Source organism: Eupeodes corollae, chromosome 1 (assembly GCF_945859685.1).
Source record: "Eupeodes corollae chromosome 1, idEupCoro1.1, whole genome shotgun sequence".
Classification (NCBI taxonomy): Eukaryota; Metazoa; Arthropoda; class Insecta; order Diptera; family Syrphidae; genus Eupeodes; species Eupeodes corollae.
Genome location: NC_079147.1, coordinates 72,480,500 through 72,497,916, shown reverse-complemented (window position 1 = coordinate 72,497,916; position 17,417 = coordinate 72,480,500). Strand labels below are relative to the sequence as shown.

General features: G+C 34.7%; 1 protein-coding gene across 1 annotated transcript in view; it reads left to right on the top strand.

Moving 5' to 3' along the window:
* LOC129939353 (tachykinin-like peptides receptor 99D) overlaps nucleotides 1-16,877 on the top strand; it is a 222,462-nt gene extending 205,585 nt beyond the window's left edge. Inside the window, exons 8-10 of the mRNA XM_056047333.1 lie at nucleotides 5,349-5,488; nucleotides 5,570-5,638; nucleotides 16,022-16,877. Coding sequence (XP_055903308.1) covers nucleotides 5,349-5,488; nucleotides 5,570-5,638; nucleotides 16,022-16,242 — 430 coding nt within the window. The 3' untranslated portion in view covers nucleotides 16,243-16,877. The remainder of the gene's footprint in view (nucleotides 1-5,348; nucleotides 5,489-5,569; nucleotides 5,639-16,021) is intronic.
* Nucleotides 16,878-17,417: the final 540 nt, after the last annotated feature.

Sequence of the window (17,417 nt, the reverse complement as noted above, 5' to 3'; positions counted from 1 at the left end):
AATGTAACATGATCACTGTACATTACTTACTTAAGGTGGCGCTACAGTCCGGGGCGAACCTGGGCCTCAACCAACATGCGTCTCCAGCTTGCTCGGTCCCTAGCTAGCTGTCTCCAGTTTCGCACGCCAAGTTGGTTGAGCTCTTCACCCACCTGAGTGTCCACCTAAGTCGCGTTCTTCCTCGACTGCGCTGTCGCTTGGAATTGGATTGGAAGACCTTCCGGGATGAAGCGTTGATGTCCATCCGCTCTACATGACCAAGCCGTTGGACTTTAATTCTGTTAACTAGGTCAGTGTCGCAGTACAGCCCGTTAAGTTCGTCGTTATATCTTCTCCTCCATCTATCCATACGGGACCAAAAATCACCCGAAGAATTTTTTTCTCGAAGCATTCTAAGATGCTCTCATCTTTCTCTGACAGGATCCAGGCCTCAGCGCCATAAATGAGAACCGGGAGAGTGAGTGTCTTATAGATGATGATTTTAGATGTTCGAGAGAGGACTTGACTTGTCAATTGCCTTTTAAGTCCAAAGAAGCAGTGATTTGCAAGAGTTATTCTTCGTTTGATTTCAGCGCTGGTGTCGTTGTCTGTATTAAAAGCGATGCCTAGGTAGATAAAGTCCTTAACTACCTCAAAGTTATAGCTGTCCATGGTGATGTTTTGTCCAAGACGTCGTTGTTCAGTGTCCTTTTTTGATGACAGCATATACTTAGTCTTGCCCTCATTGACCACTAAAACCATCTTCTTCGCTTCCGTCGCAATGCTCAAAAACGCTCCACTGGCATCACGCTTTGATCTTCTAATTATGTCAATATAATTAATAATTGATGAACCTTTGGAAGATTGTGCCTCTAGTGTTGACGGTTGAGTTTTGCACAATTTTTTCCAGAACGATATTGAAGAAGTCGCATGACAGTGCATCCCCTTGTTTAAATCCTTTTTTGGCATCAAATGCATCGGTAAGATCTTTTCCGACCTTGATAGAGCAGCGTGCATTCTCCATCGTCAATCTGCACAAAGGGATAAGTTTGACAGTGATGCCAAAACTATACATTGCTCGGTAGAGCTCTTCCCAATAGATGCTGTCATACGCGGCTTTAAAATCGATAAAGATATGGTGGGTATCGATTTGAAGCTCCTGGGTTTTTTCCAAGATCTGCCGTAGTGTGAATATTTGGTCGATATTGGACTTTCCTGGTCTGAAACCACACTGATAAGGACCAATCAGGTTGTTGACGAATGGCTTCAGACGTTCACATAATACGGCAGAGAGGATCTTATACGCAATGTTAAGGAGACTGATGCCTCTGTAGTTGGCGCAGTTTAGAGGGTCTCCTTTCTTATGTATCGGGCACACTATGCTGAGATTCCACTCATCGGGCATGCTTTCTTCCGACCATATTTTGCAGATGAGTTGGTGCATGCTCCGTACCAAGTCATCACCTGCTGCTTTGAATAGTTCGGCAGCGATGCCGTCAGCTCCAGTAGCTTTGTTTGACTTAGTTTAGATATATCTATCTTCACTTCGTCAAGGTCGGGTAGGCGGAATTGTTGATCTGCGTCGCCGAGGTTGAGTGGTTCTATCTCCCTTACAGCGGAATTCGTTTCGTCATCGCCGTTATATAATTTGGAGAAGTGATGTTTCCATATTCTCAGCATCGACTGCGGTTCTACTACGATGTTCCCCTGATCATCTTTACAGGCTTCGGTTCGTGGCTGGTAACCTTGGGAAGTTTTTTTTATTTTTTGGTAAAATTAACGAACCTCATTCCTGTTGTAACATCCCTCTATCTCCACGATCGCGCGCTTCTCATGCTCTCTTTTTTTCCATCTAAGAAGCCGGTGTTCCTCTCTCCTCTTCAGCATAGGACTCTTTAAGAGGTTATTAGAGACTCGATCGGAAAAGGACATGGCGCAGTCTCTTGTGATTGTAGCCGTCTAACGTCAAATCTTCTCACAGTACTTCCTTGTTTTGGCTTAGATCGGGATATCCGTAGCCGTACCTTGGCTACAACGGGGTAGTGGTCCGAGTCAATGCTGCCCTCTCGGAATGTTCGGATATCCTGGATACTGGAGAAGTGTCGTGCGTCGATCGCAATGTGGTCAATCTGGTTGACGGTTGATTGATCAGGAGATTTCCATGTCCCCTTGTGGATATTAAGATGCGTGAACTGCGTACTAGCTACCAGAACATTAAAATCTCCTAAGACAATTTTAATGTCATAGCCAGGGCACTGCTCATATGTCTTGTCCAAGAGCTAGAAGAATATGTCTTTGGTGTCTTCACTGTCCATAGCCATTCTTATTTCATCAGTTACAAAAAGTAAGGCAGATTTGCAGCTGCGCTTAGGTCGAAAATCAGACTGACAGTTTCTCTATAAAACAGAATTAATTTGAAGCCTATATCTTAAAATTTTGTAAAGATATTAGAGTCGAAATTCACACAACTTTGAGTAATGTTTTTTTTTTTTTAAACTGTCAATTCGATTTTTCTCAAATGATAATTTATACCAAATGATAAAAACTTTATTTTTTGTTGTTGCACTAAATTGTTTTGGAGATAAAATCATTTTTTACTCGTAAAATTTTCGAGGTGACAAATTTTTTATCAGTATTTTTGTATTCATAAAAAACCGTTAATTTGATTTTATTCAAAAAATTTACTTGTTTGGAACCACGTTACAATATATTATATAAAATTTAATTTAAGTCTCTAGCGGTATTGGCTCGTGAGATATTTAGGGTTAACCAAAAAGGTTCACCTTTTTTAAAACTGCTATGATAGAAAAACCACGCACACAATTTTCTTGAGAGCCTTTTCTGCATCTTTCTGCAATTTTCTAGAGTTATGGACCACGAAAAAAACGTAGCGAACGTACGGACGTACATATGTACGTACTTACACACTCACGCACAGACATCTTTCTAAAAATCTTTTATTTCGGCTCTAATAACCTTGAGACGTCGAGAAATGTCAAAATTTTCAATTCGACAAATCGGACCCATTACAATAACTTCCTATGGAAAGTTAGAAAACTGCAAAAAAAAAATTGGTCACCTCAAAGATTTTACGAAGAAAAAATTATTTTATCTATAAAACAATTTTAGGAAACGAAGAATAACGTTTTTGACATCTAGTAAAGTTTTTAAAAAAATTAAATTGAGAGTTTTTTATAAAAAATAAAAACTTAAGAAAATCAATTAAAGTTGGTTAACTTTGATTTTCGACTCAAATGTCTTTTAAACACTTAAAAATATGGACTTTAAACTTCTTTTATCTTTTAAAAATTATTGTTCTCAACATTTAGTTAAATTTTGAGAAAAATTTAATTGAATGTTTTTCTAAAAAAAACAATACTAAAACTTTGTACAAATTTACTTTCGGCTCAAATATCTTTTCAAAAATAAAAATTTAAGCCGAAAATTTTTTATAAAAATCCAACAGTCCGTTTTTTCACACAAAATAAAATCTACAAAAAATAGTACGCAAATTTGGTAAAAATAAATGTTCAGTTCTCGATATCTCGTGAAAATAAAAGATATTGACTTCAGTTTAATTTCATTCAATTCAAATCAAGTTATTTCATCAAATGCAAAGTATTGTTTGTAATTTTTAAATTTTGTTTAATTATTCCTACAAACGTTTTATGTATGACAAAACGACGGACGGAATGATAAGTTATCAGTGTGGGTCGCAACCCAGCCTCTTTTTGTAATAATTGTATTAACTAGTTGTAAAATTAAAATTAATTTATAAAATGTATTTCCAATTTTAATTCCAAAAACAAAAAAAAGATATTGATTTCAAACTTGTATTATCACATAAAAGGATATTGTCGTTCACATTTAGTAGAATTGAAAAAAATCCAACTGACAATGTTTTTGAATGAAATAAAGTCCTACCAAAAATATTACATAATTGATTTAGAACAGCTTTAACTTCTATTCATGATTACATAGGTTTTATAAAGTTCTTTGATTGACAAGCCAATTTGTTGAAAATATGATTTGCAATTTTTTTTCAGCTTGTGTTACATCCCACTCACTTTTGTAATATTCTACATGAAATCAATACTTTTTCTATTCAGGACATAGCCCACATGACTGATGACACTGTAACCAATATTTGTTCTATTCTCAATAGTGGCAGAAAGTTCTTCAATTAAAAGTTCATAAAGTTCATATTCCCATTGCACAGTAATGAAAAAGAACTATAGTTAATTCATTCTCGTGGCCTTGGCATTCGAAGAGTACTTTCAAAAGCTGTCAGTCTACAAAAGTTTAGCATTGGCACGGGCACCAATTCAAATTGTTTATGTTTACTTAAAAAAATATTCAATCTTAATTGATTCCGTATAAATTGAATTGAATGAAAGATCTTAAAAGAAAAACAAAAACATGTAGTAACTAACTTTTTACACATAGCTGAAGAAGAAGCTGAAAGAAAAAGTTGTAAACACTCAACCCCTTTAAGAACACTAAACATTATCTTAAGGAAATAGAACTCATACCCTAAGGGTTATTTAACTACCGCTAATAAATGGCTCATTCATCCCTTCAACCATTAAAATTTAAACCGGAACTAAAGTTATTCTAACTGTCGAAGCGAGTAATAAAAGTTTAGCAATAACCCAAATTACCGTCAAAGACCTCACAACTGACAATATTTTACATGATAGCACTTTGATTGCCACATCAAATTATCCAAACTGTAGATTATTCTAAAAGCAAGTCTTTACGATAAATGCTCCTGAAGAAGATATCCAACGCTGATAAGTCCATCATGCCAAAAATAAAACCCGACTTTTTTACTTCTTTTGAGTAATAACCCTTGTACTCGTTTCAGCGATGGCCAGGCAGTTACTTTATGAAGTTAAAGCCTTCCACACATAACAGAGGATAATAAAAGCAAGGCTACGTACGAGTATGTAACGTTGTTAGGAAGGGTGGTGTATTTTCTGAGTATTACTAATCCTTTGAAAAGTTATAGAGCACGAAATGTCAATACCGGTAACGAGCAAACCATTGAATTACCCAGAGTCTGCTCCTGAATACACGAATGAGCAAATCACTTTGATTGCAAACAACTGAATCCATTATATAGCCTTAACCATAGATATATGTAGTTACTATTACTTCGAATATAATGTTTGTAAGTAGCCTTTGACTATCATCATCATTTTCTAATTGCAATTTGATGACGTTAATTAGATTGATTGATGTTTATAGCATGTTGCTTTCTAAAGGGAATCAATGTGAGTCACATGCGGGTAGAAATAAAGTATTAAATCATTTCGCTTTCATTATCAAATAACAATAACCCTTTGTTTTTTGTTGTCTATTTTAAGATTTCGAAGAGGATTTAAACAATTCTTTAGATGGTGTCCATTCGTCCACTTAGGAGCAGAGACTTTGCAACGACGTGAAGCACTAACATCACGTTATTCATGTTCAGGCTCACCAGATCATCATAGAATTATAAGAAATGGTTCGTAAAAATAAAATTATTATTTCATTTAATATCTTCTTATAAATGTGAGCTAATGGTTTTTCTTTTGCTTCTATACAGATACAGAAAGGTCCTTTTTATACACATGTCCTGGATCACCAAAACATCATAGACGTATCTCTCACTGTGGTAAGAATATGAAAACTTGAGCTAAATAGATAAAAAAGACAACTTAAATGTTATGACACTTAAGTTTAATAATTTGTTTAAACTTTATGTACTTTGAACTATAAACTAAATGCAATTACTACACTACTTGAGAATTATAAAAGAAACATTAAATTTTAATTTTGCTCTAACTGAAATTTGTATTTGTATTTGGTGTCATAAATTATAACTCATAAGGTTTATATGAGGTTGTGTCTTGTCGTAAACAAAATATACTCCATCATAAACTACAAATTGTTAAAATTAATAAAAAAAGTTATATTCGTTTAAATGACATTCAAAGAAGAATCGAGAAACAAGGGCAAAGATGGTGGCAGTCTGTTTTCAAAAATTTAAGTGCTTACATCAAATTTTGCAACTACCCATAAGTAAGACGTAATCTTTTGACCTCGAATATTTGAAATTGAAACAGAAGCGGTTATGAGAACTTAGATTCGATGACAATGTTAACTACTGTGTAGTTTTATTTTATTTTTCTTAACGGTGGAAAACCGTTTCCTTTTGCAAATTGCTATCAAACTTAAAAAAGATCAAAAACTTTTCTCTGATGATGCATCCTATTTTAGTTGTCTAAAGGATACCAGATAGATAGATAGATAATTCGATTTATTAACATTCGTTTATATACACATGTACATTTATTTCTGTTTATTTCAAAAGAATTGGACACTTTCCTATGAAAAGGATTACATCCCCCCTTACTCTTAAGTTGCAAAGGCTGCAATAGGTAAGCAGATCCTCTCGATGTGGTATAAACTTAAGGCTTATTAATTCACCTTTCATTTTCAAAATTACCGATATGAGCTCCTGGTTGTTCTCGTTTCGAAAGTAGTTACGTTCGCATAAATTGTATTTAGATGGTTGTATGTAGATCTATGCAGCGAGGATGTAGCTTCATTAATAGCCTCGGCTCTCATTTTTTAATGAAGAACCTCTGAGGTTTTTCCAAAGTTTCAAACGTCTCCCCTCCCCATACCTGTGCTATATATACGTCATAATAGATTCTGCCACTGCAACAAAAACTGTCAGATTCCATAACCGGCAATACACATTTAGTCGGTTATCCATCAACTGTAGGGTTTCGGGCGAGTAAGGCTTTGATGAGTGTCCTCGATATTTCAATTCCACCAGGAACAAAATCAATCAGGTCCTCTATTAACAAGACAAAAGATTTGGCCTTAAATTGCAACCTTGCTTGACTCCCATCTCCGACTTTTCGGCCCATTCCATACCGCTGCCTTATTTTCGTCATAGATGCTTTCTAGTACCTGCCAAAATTTGTCTGACATCCCATAATTGTAAAACTTGAAGAACAGTGATCGACGTATAGAAGCTCTACGTATTTTTTGTCGATTTAAAGGTAGCTTTTGCTACCGTTGTTCAATAGAGGTTGCCGCTATGCTATGCAGTAAAAAAATATTGTCGATAGTCGAGTAGCTGCTTCTAAAACCTGCCTGAAACTCTCCAAGAAACTTATTGTCATGAATCCAAAGGGATATCCCATGGTAGTTGGTTGGATTATCAATGTTGCCTTTCTTGTGTATGGGAAGCATTAAAGAATTTTTAAACTGTTCTAGAATACTTCCAGTATCCAATATTGTATTGAAAGCCGATGTTAAATTTAAAGTTAGCCTTTCTGTTCCATATTTAAAGAATTCCAGTGGTATACCATCAGGTCCTGAAGCTTTTCCGTCCTTCAATGTAACTAATACGGTTTTAACTTCATCATGAGTTATGACACTATCCAAAATATCATTCGGGTACGAAGGTTTAGCGTATTGGATAGGAAGCGTAAGACTCTGGGTTCAAAAGCAATAGGAAGTGATTATGCACTACATCGATATTTAGTTTCTAACTGATTTTTGGTTTTGCTCCATTTAATTGGTTAATCGCCATCCAGAATTCCTTGGAATCCTTGCAGTTTGTAAGTTTAATAGCCTCGGTTTCATAGAACTTTGTTTTTTTTTTTTTCATTGCATATTTCTTTGAATTCTGCATCTACTAATTATTAATACATTTTATTTGAAGGAATGGCAGCTGAATTTCCTAAAAGCTTTTAACCTTCGGAATGATTTTTTGCGTGGATTTTCGCAATCTACGTCGAACCATTTTTCTTTGCTTTTAGATAATTTTCCCTGGTATTCAAGAAGTTCAACTACTAATGGCAAGTGGTAAGAAAACGGGACACTTTTGACCATGAAATCTGAAATTATAGGAATCCAATTTTCCTTTATTAGACAGTAGTCCAGCACTGAACTGTCCTGCTGGCCTACGAAGGTATACTCTCCACACGTATCAGACTCAGAAACGTTCCTCGTGTATTGACAGTAGTGTCTTTCGGATTCCTTATTTTTCCCGCAAATCTGTTTTCTTTTCCATCACTAATTCCTATCCTCGCGTTAAGGTCCCCGATTATCATAACTTCATCACTATTATTGTTCTCTATGAAACTATTGAGCACATTGAAATCTCGATCCCAGTGATTACAATTTATATATGATGGAGTTATAATCGACTTTGTTGGCCCCAATTTAATTTCTAATATATTGACTTCATTTTCCACCTCTAATTCGCAATTTATATCAGATAGAGATTTTTTGATGCCGAAATAACGTCCCCCACCAGCACTTCCTCATGTATTTGATCTTGTTTCTGGAATCAATATATAAACTTAAAATTAACAAAATTAATTTTATTTTTTTTGGCAGAACTATCACCCGAAGTGTCATCTGTCACAATTAGAGAACCCAGCTGTTGAACTATGTCTGCATTGTAAATGTCATAAAGAATTTTAACTCCATCTGTGGCATTGTTATGCTTGTTGATATTAATCAAACCCAACATGGGGCTCCAGCAGAAAACACTTTTATTGATGAACATATTATCATCCCTAACCAGCACTTTAATTTGCGAATTAAATGCATTAAGCCGTCTTTTGATACACATCAATTTGTATTTCTTTTGCCGGACAGAGGCCGGACGGAGGCCGGCAGATCTTTTGTCATTGTGATTCCGGTGTTACGTAGTGCGCTAGATGCCTTGAGTGCAGAGATAACTTGTTGTTTCGAGTTAAGTCTGACCAGAAAACTCTAAGTTATCGTTTCTTGATCGTATTTCGCGAATTTGCAAGTCTGCTTCAGATGGCGGTGGATTTATCACATTCATGCATATGTTTCTTGCAACCTCTTTTTCATCCTGATTTTTTGTATTGTTATCCGTAGCAACAGATTATTTTCTGTGTTTTTCTTTTCCATCTCCTCCGTTTTGCTTTCTGATTGGTCTAACTTTTTTTCTAGTTGCTCGATTTTATTTGTCACGTGAATTTTCGTAGCTATTTTTTGTTGATAAGAAATAATAATTGCTTCGATATCGTTCTTTTTTGCAACTTCTTCCATTTTAGAATCCAAAAGTGTTTCAAGAATGCTTAAAAGGTCATTTTTGGACATTTCTCCCACCAATTCTGTCGTTTTTAGAGGTAGTTGTGACTTGTATGATATATGCATATGATATAATATACATATGTATTTTTTATAATGGTTAATAATGCCTTAACTTTCTATCACTCACTTGCAATAATAATGTGGTAGATTAAAGGAGTCTTTATTGTCACTTTCACAAGCTTGTGAGTATTTATTTGCAATGAAATTAAAGGAAATTTTATAATTTAAATTGAATAGATTTTCAGATAAACTTCTTCACTTTATTGACAGCTATCAATCCAAGGATACCAATGTTTTTATAAGTTCTATAAACGGTTAGCCCGGATTAAGTAGATAATAATGTGTACTTTGTAATAACGAAATTTCTCGCAACATGATAAACATTTTGTGTAGGTGTGTTGCATAAATGCCCAGAGTTGATTTCCGAAATTTGACGTATTTAGATATGTATTTGTTTGCAGAATCTTAGGTAGATGTTCTATCTATATGTGAACATGGTTTCACAGGAAATAAATAACTCTTTGTATGACTTTCTTACTTACTTACTTAAAGTGGTGTTACAGTGCAGGCGGACCTGGGTCTCAACAATCGACATGCGTGCTGTTTCTCTGTCAAATTGGCTGAGGTCCTCTCCCAACTGCGTGCGTTATCCCTCGAGATTGGATTCAAAGACCTTCCGCGGTTGTCAATTCGTGCAACATACCTAGCCATCTAAGTAGTTGAAATTTTATTCTTTTAACCAGGTCGCTGTACAGCCCGTGCAGTTTGTCGTTGCATCTTGTCCTCCACTCTCCATCTTTGCAGACGGAACCAAAAATCACCCGAAGAACTTTTATCTTGAAGCATCCTAAGACGCTCTCATCTTCCTTTGACAGGGTCTAAACATCAGCAAATGAGAACGGGGATGATGCGCGTCTTATAAATAGTGTCTTGAAATGCTCTAAAAAGGACTTAACTTGACTTGAATTTTAAGTTCAAAGAGTTATTCTTCGTTTGATTTCAGCGCTGGTGTGTGGTCTATGTCGTTTTTGATAACAGCATATAGTCGGTCTTGCTTTATAAAATTCGTTATGTTCATTCAAACGTACCGTACTGAACACAGTAATTCCTTTGATTGCTTATATAATTTTGACTTCAGAAATCAGAAGAGTTAATTTCCAGTTGTTGTCTGAAGATTTAACCATTTCTGGAATTGCTGATACTTTAGCATTTTCTAATATTGACGAAGCAGTTTCAATTTTTTAAAAGATCCTTAATAATTGTTTATAAAAAAATATACCTTTTAAGAAATCAAAAAATACTAACATTAACCACCCTTAATACACAAAATAATTGCGTTTACTTCGAAACAAAAGAAAAAAGGCATGGCCAACTTTTCTCAAAACTCTGTCTCCAATCAACTTCTCTATTTATGTTGAATTCCTTAATGAATCTCAGTCTATTTCTAATTTTTTATACGCTTGTTATGTTACTGATATGGACACCTCTTTGAAAGAGAATTCTAAAAAATTTTGGAAACTTAAAGAAAAAATCAGATGGATTTCCAGTTAACATCACTAACAAGAACCTTTCGTTAGATAAAACTGTTGATATCTGTAACGCTTTCGCAACAAATTTCCGTGAGTCATTTGTTAATAGCCCTCCACAAGTTGATGAAGTATATTTTCATAATCTGCACTCCTTTTCGCAAACTAGCTGAAGTCACATACCTGTGCTTTTATCTGCGTTGAATGATGACTGATCAGGCGGTCCCGATGGTATTCCCCCGATAGTACTAAAAAAGTGTAGTAATGCTTTAGTTGAACCTCTTACGGTCTTATTCAAACTTTCTCTAAAAACAGCAAATATCCCAGTATATGGAAGAAGTCGTTTCTAAAACCAATTTTCAAGAAAGGTCGGATATAAGCAACTATAGGGCCATTGCAAAGCTTTCTTGAATTCCTAAATTTCTTAAACAAGTTGTTTAAGAAAGTGTAGCATTTTCTAGTAACAATCTCATTTGCGAACAGCAACGTGGTTTTGTGAAAAAAGATCAACCGGTACTATTCTTCTCACATTCTCAAACATTATATTCTAACGCATTAGAACAAGGTTATGAAGTTGACTGTGTATACACTGACTTCTCTAAAGCTTTTGACCAACTTACTCACGGAATTATTTTATTTAAACTTAAAGCTCTTCGTTTTCCACCATTTTTCTTAGCTCGGATTAAATCATACCTTGAAAATAGATCGTGTGAGGTAAAATTTAGAAATTGTCTTTCAGAACCTTTCGTTGCTCAATCTGGTGTTCCCCAGGGAAGCCATCTTTGTCCTTTTCTGTTCATCCTGTCTATTAACGACGTATCGTCATGTCTACGTTCAAGTGAAGTTCTCTGACATGAAAATTTTTAAGATTATGAAGTCCACCCATGATCGTATCCTTTTACAAGCCGACATTGATAATTTCACATTTTGGTGTGGAAAAAATAGCCTTTCCCTCAACCCTTTAAAATGCCAGACTATAACTTTTACTAAAAAAACGAATCCTTAGTGTATTTGATTATTGTATATCACAGCAAAAACTCTGTCGCGTCCCCACATTTAAGGATTTAGGTGTTTATTTCTGTTCCAACTTAGAGTTTACACATCACATTAATTTTATTGTCAATAAGGCAAGTTCTATGCTTGGTTTTATAAAACGCTGGACAAAGGAGTTCAATGATCAATATGTTAATATTTCTTTGTACAATTGCCATGTTCGTCCTCGGATTGAATCAATTCAACATAATTTCATTCGCTTTGCCCTAAAGGGTCTTCCTTGGCAAGATCCTTATGATCTGCCTCCCTATGAACATTGTATTCAGCTTTTTCAATTGCAATCCCTCCATCAAAGGCGTGTTAATAATGACTTAGTATTTTTTCATCAATGGTGAAATTGATGCACCTTATTTGCTTTCTTGTCTACATTTGAATTACCGAGGCGGAACTCATCACCTGCGAACATTTGATTTTATATATATTGACTTCCATAAAACTAACTATGGGAAGAATGAAGCTTTAAGTCGAATGAGCATTTTATATATAAGTTAAACTGTTCATTGCTATAAGCTAACTACTTTCTGAAATTCTAAAGTGTAAAAAAAGAAAACTGTATTGAAATATTTATAAATAAATTAATTACTTACTTGCTTACTTGGTCTTGCCCTCATTGACCACTAAACCCATCTTCTCCGCTTCCGTCGCAATGCTCAAAAACACTCCACTTAACCTTGTCTAAAACGTTTTTTGACATCAAATGCATCGTTGAAATCTTTTCCGACCTTAATAGAGCAGCGTGCATTCTCCATCGTCATTTCTCATAACGGATACATTTTAAGATCCCGTTTTTACGAAATAAAGAAAAAAAAAGTTTTATAATCCCGTCTTCTAAAATACTGTTTTTTTTTTAAATCCCATCTTTTGAAATCCTACTTAATCAAAATCCCGATCAACTGCAATAACGCTTTTTAAAATCCCGTCAAATACTGACAATCCCGTTTTTTTACAAAAAAAGGTGCATTAAATTAAATAATAATAGGAGTCAAAGGATTTTATGTTTAATTACTTTACTAAAATATTATAGTATATAAAACCGGGATACGAACTCAACCCATCTGACAGGGATGCAAAAACTAGAAATTGCTCTGTCAGGCTCTTCCCTATAGATGCTGTCATACGCGGCTTTTAAGTCGATAAAGATATGGTGGGTATCGCATTAAAATTATGGGATTTTTTCCAAGATCTACCGTAACGTAAATATTAAGTCAATAGGGACTTGGCCGTGTAAACCTACCACTTCAGAGGCGGCATCTCTGACTGCTTCAAGACAAAACTTCTCACAGTACTTCCTTGGCTTGGATCGGGCTTGACTACAACGACGTAGTGGTCCGAGGCAATGTTGGCCCCAAATGTTACTGGAGAAGTGTCGTACGTTGATAGTATAAAGTAGTCAATCTGGTGGACAGATGATTGATCAGGAACTTTACAAGTTCCCTTGTGATTATCAAGATGTGTAAACTGCGTATTAGCTACCAGAACGTCTCGCGCCCCAGATGTCTCCTAGGACAATTTTGGCTCATGCGCGTATATTAGGCTTATGTTGACGACTTCAGTTTTGATGCGGATTGTCATGAAGCGCTCGCTCACACTGTTCCGATATTCGGCTGCACGTGGTCTATTAAAAGACCTAACATTCCATTCGTTGTCCATATTGCGTTTCCTTAGTTCGTCATTAAGAAATCCGTATGCATCCAAAGCTTCTTAATGTTGGTGCAATTGTTCACCTGCTAAGCAATAAGGTATACCTTTATAAAAATAAATCGAGCTCTAATAGTATCTGAATTGATGGTTATGTTATTAAGGATTACTTTGTCGAAGAAATTATTTCCTATCTGACCGATGGGATAGGGTTAGCTGAAACCAAGAATAAGCACTTCTGTTTGCTGACGATGTTGTCCTTTTAACTTATTTACCTCAAAGACTGCAAAAAATGCTTTGCATCGTGTTTCCCATAACTTTAAATTCAAATTTTCACTCCAGTAGCCGAATCTATAATGCTGTACGCAGAGCAAACTCGTGGATACGAAAAATCTCAAAGCGTTGAAAAATTACTAAGGTTAAAACATATTTTCAACTACCGAAAAACACACAAAATTATATGGTCATTATTGAAACCGGACTGTCTCCGCTCTTTATGAAAACGCTTTAGCTACATACTAAAAATCTTTTGAGATTTTTTGACATGCCTTATCAAAGATTGCCAAAAGTTATAGCTCTGTAGACTTTTCAAATTTGGGAAATAAAAGGAATTGGCTGAACATTAGACGAAAAATACAGGCTTACAGTCTTCATTGTGAATGAAATTAGTTTTTGAGATTAATTCTTATTAAACATTAATAGCGGTTATATTTGAGATAAGAGAAAAATTGGCAAAATTGAACTTTATGACGAAACGATTTTCCAATAATTGCACGCTATGCAACATATCGGTATAAGAAAACATTATGAGTTTCATCGAAAAGTGTCCAATCCTGAAAGAAGTGAGAAGAACCTTCCCTGAAATTGATGTAGTATGCGATGCAGAGATAATAGCTCTTCTTAACTGTGATGACGATGTAACACTGCTGTGCTTCTAAAGGGTGTCCCAAAATTAACGCAAGATTTGAATTAAATAGAAAACGCCGTTTTTAGTCTTTTGATAGTTATATTTTTATTGGCTCGTAAAGTACATAGGATAGGGTTATGTATGGAATAACACATCCAACACATAATTGAATTGTTTCACCACATATTGGACACATCAATATCATCCAATTTTGGCAGAAAGAACTGTGTAATCATGTCGCGATATCGAGCACCAGTAACAGTCACTGCTTGACCAGCATCATTTTCAAAAAAATATGGCCCAATTATGCCTCCAGCCCAAAATCCACACCATACAGTCACGCGTTGTGTATGCATTTGTTTTTCGACAATCACATGTGGGTTCTCCGAACCCCAAATGCGCCAATTTTGGCGATTGACAAACCCACAAGATGAAAATGTGCTTAATCGCTTAGGATGATTTTGCTGTAAGCATGAAGACACAGATCTTTGGTGAGTATACGCTGTAGAGAGGTTCTTAAAATTTGCAATTCTTGTCCACGACGCCGAATTGAGGTTCCCGGATTGTCAGCAACACTCTCACGCACTGCTTCGACATTCGCATTTGAACGGCTTGTTTTTGGACTACCAGTGTGTTTGGCGTCTCCAACGGATTCAGTCTCTATGAATTTTTTAATTGATCTCTTCACAGTTGACGAAGTTAAGACACTATTCCGACCATATTTTGTATGAAATTTTCGAACTGCAGCCGCCAAGCTTCCACTATTTTTGAAATATTCTTTAATAATGAAGATACGTTGTTCTATCGTGTAACGCTCCATTTTTATTAACCCTATACAGTTAGCTGTCAAATTGCTTTTTTTCAGGGTTTCCAACACTTCACTGCACTTCAACCCTATTGGTTAACTCGTCATATTCAAGCCTAAAAAACACACATTTTACATTTCCTCAAAAATTCTTAAAATGTTTAATATCGAACTTTTAGTAATTCTATAGATACGAAATTTTAAATAGTATCTTTAACATCAAATTTGAAAAGAACAAACCCTAAAAATATTTTCAACTAAGAATATCTTAAAATGTTATTTTAAATTAAAGAATTATGCATAATTTAAACAAGAAAAGCAAACTTAAAAAAATAACAATTCAATTGCATAACTGCATAACACATGTTATTTAATAATAAAATCCCTCTAAACTATAGATTAAATTTTGATTTCGAGGAAAAATGCAAATTTCATCTGCAAATGCTCTGAGCAAGCACATATCTAGTTTTCACCTGAATCCTGAAAATAATCTGACGTGTACGTCAATCAACTATACATAGAATTTCAGTTGAAAATTTATTCAACATTATTTTTCTTGGAATTTATCATTTCTCTCCAAATATTTCTTCAGTTAAAAGTTTACACGCAAAAAAATCTCAATTGAAAACTTCACCATAGGCAAAATTGCTTCCATTAAAATGAAAGTAATTTAAAGGTGGTTTTTGATGGCACGAAATTTCTTACTCAAAGTTACATAAAATCTTAAATTCATGAAATAGGTGATATAAACTTTCTCTTAGAAAACGGCAGAGCCGGATAAGATTACTTTTGAACGCTTGGACATTTCTGTTTGTATTAAAATTAAAATCAAATCTTTACTTGTTTCCAAGGATTCAATATTTTTCATGACTCCAACACATACACACAATAGATTTTTTTGAAGTAAAAAATACCGCACTTAATAAAAATCATTTCATTCATTTTGTTTGTCTTTTTTCATTTCTCAAAAACTAGGACTTGTACGAACATCGACTATGATGACCAATAACAACCAACAGAGCGGTTTTAATTCCACTACAGCAACGACAAATTCCATTCACATTGGTTCGGCTAACAACAAGGATGTATACTCAATGAATTCCTTGGGCAGCAAGGACTACACACTCTCGAGGAGCAATTCGGCCCATCCAGCGCACCACCAGCGATGGGCATCCAACCGAAAAGGGGTGTCCTGACAAATTGGCAATGGCAAACCTGACGTGGTCGTAACTAGTGACAACCCGCCAGACATAGATGGTTCTGTTGCTGCTCCTGCTGCTGTTACTGATGATGGTACAACTACTGTTGCTACGACAGCAGCTTGTAACAACAATAATAACAACAACAACAACAACAATACTAGCAACAACTTGGGTGCTCACAGGTTTATGCAACATGGAATGTTCAACGAGGGGAATCAAAAGACGTGGCTGTAATTTTAGTTTTTCGTTGATGTTTTCTTTTTTTTAATTTTTATGTTGATCCTTTTTTCATTTTTTAAACTTTGATATGGTTGAATTAGATTCAACTCATATAAAAAGGATGTGAAAAAACTGATATATGAACAGTGTTAATTATTATTTAAATTAAATATGGAGAGGGAGGAAAAGGTTTGATAAATCTGCACTAAGAAGAGAAATGTTTCCTATAAAAATTGAAAACACTATATTTCGTTGAACTATTAAAAAAATAAAACAAAAATGTTGTAAAAAATATAAATGTAGATGTCCTTTTTGTATAATGTCATAAAACTGTAAATATTGTTTATTTTTAGATATAAAATTAATTAAAAATAAAAACTTCTAATGCTTGATTTCGAATTCGTATTGTTGATACATTATATGTATTTTTTTATAACTATGTTTATTTTAGTTTTAGGAATTTTATTTAATTTTCGCTTTAAGTATGAAATAAATTATTTTTCAAAAGTGCTTTTGACTAATTGTATTACTTTCATCGAATGAGACAATTTATTTTCCAATTTTAAGGTTCGCAGCCAAAATTAACGCAAAGGTGGTAGAAAATTCAAATTCGTTTTGGGAACACAATTTTAATTTATTCATTGAATTTACTCACAAGATTGCATTCAATCTGTTTCACTTTGAGCTTGGAACTTAAAATAGAATTATTTAAAGGAAGAATGCAAATAATTTCAAGGAAGTCTTAATTTATTATATAATGATGATTGGTGGAAAATGCATGAAGAATAAAATGCAAGACCAGGTCGCACGAACTCGACCATGTATGTAAGTAAGTATAAACCAAGAAATAAAATATTAAACTTGTAAGACCAATAAACTAGAGATATTGTATTAAAAAATAAGGCACATATTTCTTAGAGAATTTTATTTTCTACTAGCTGACCCAGCAG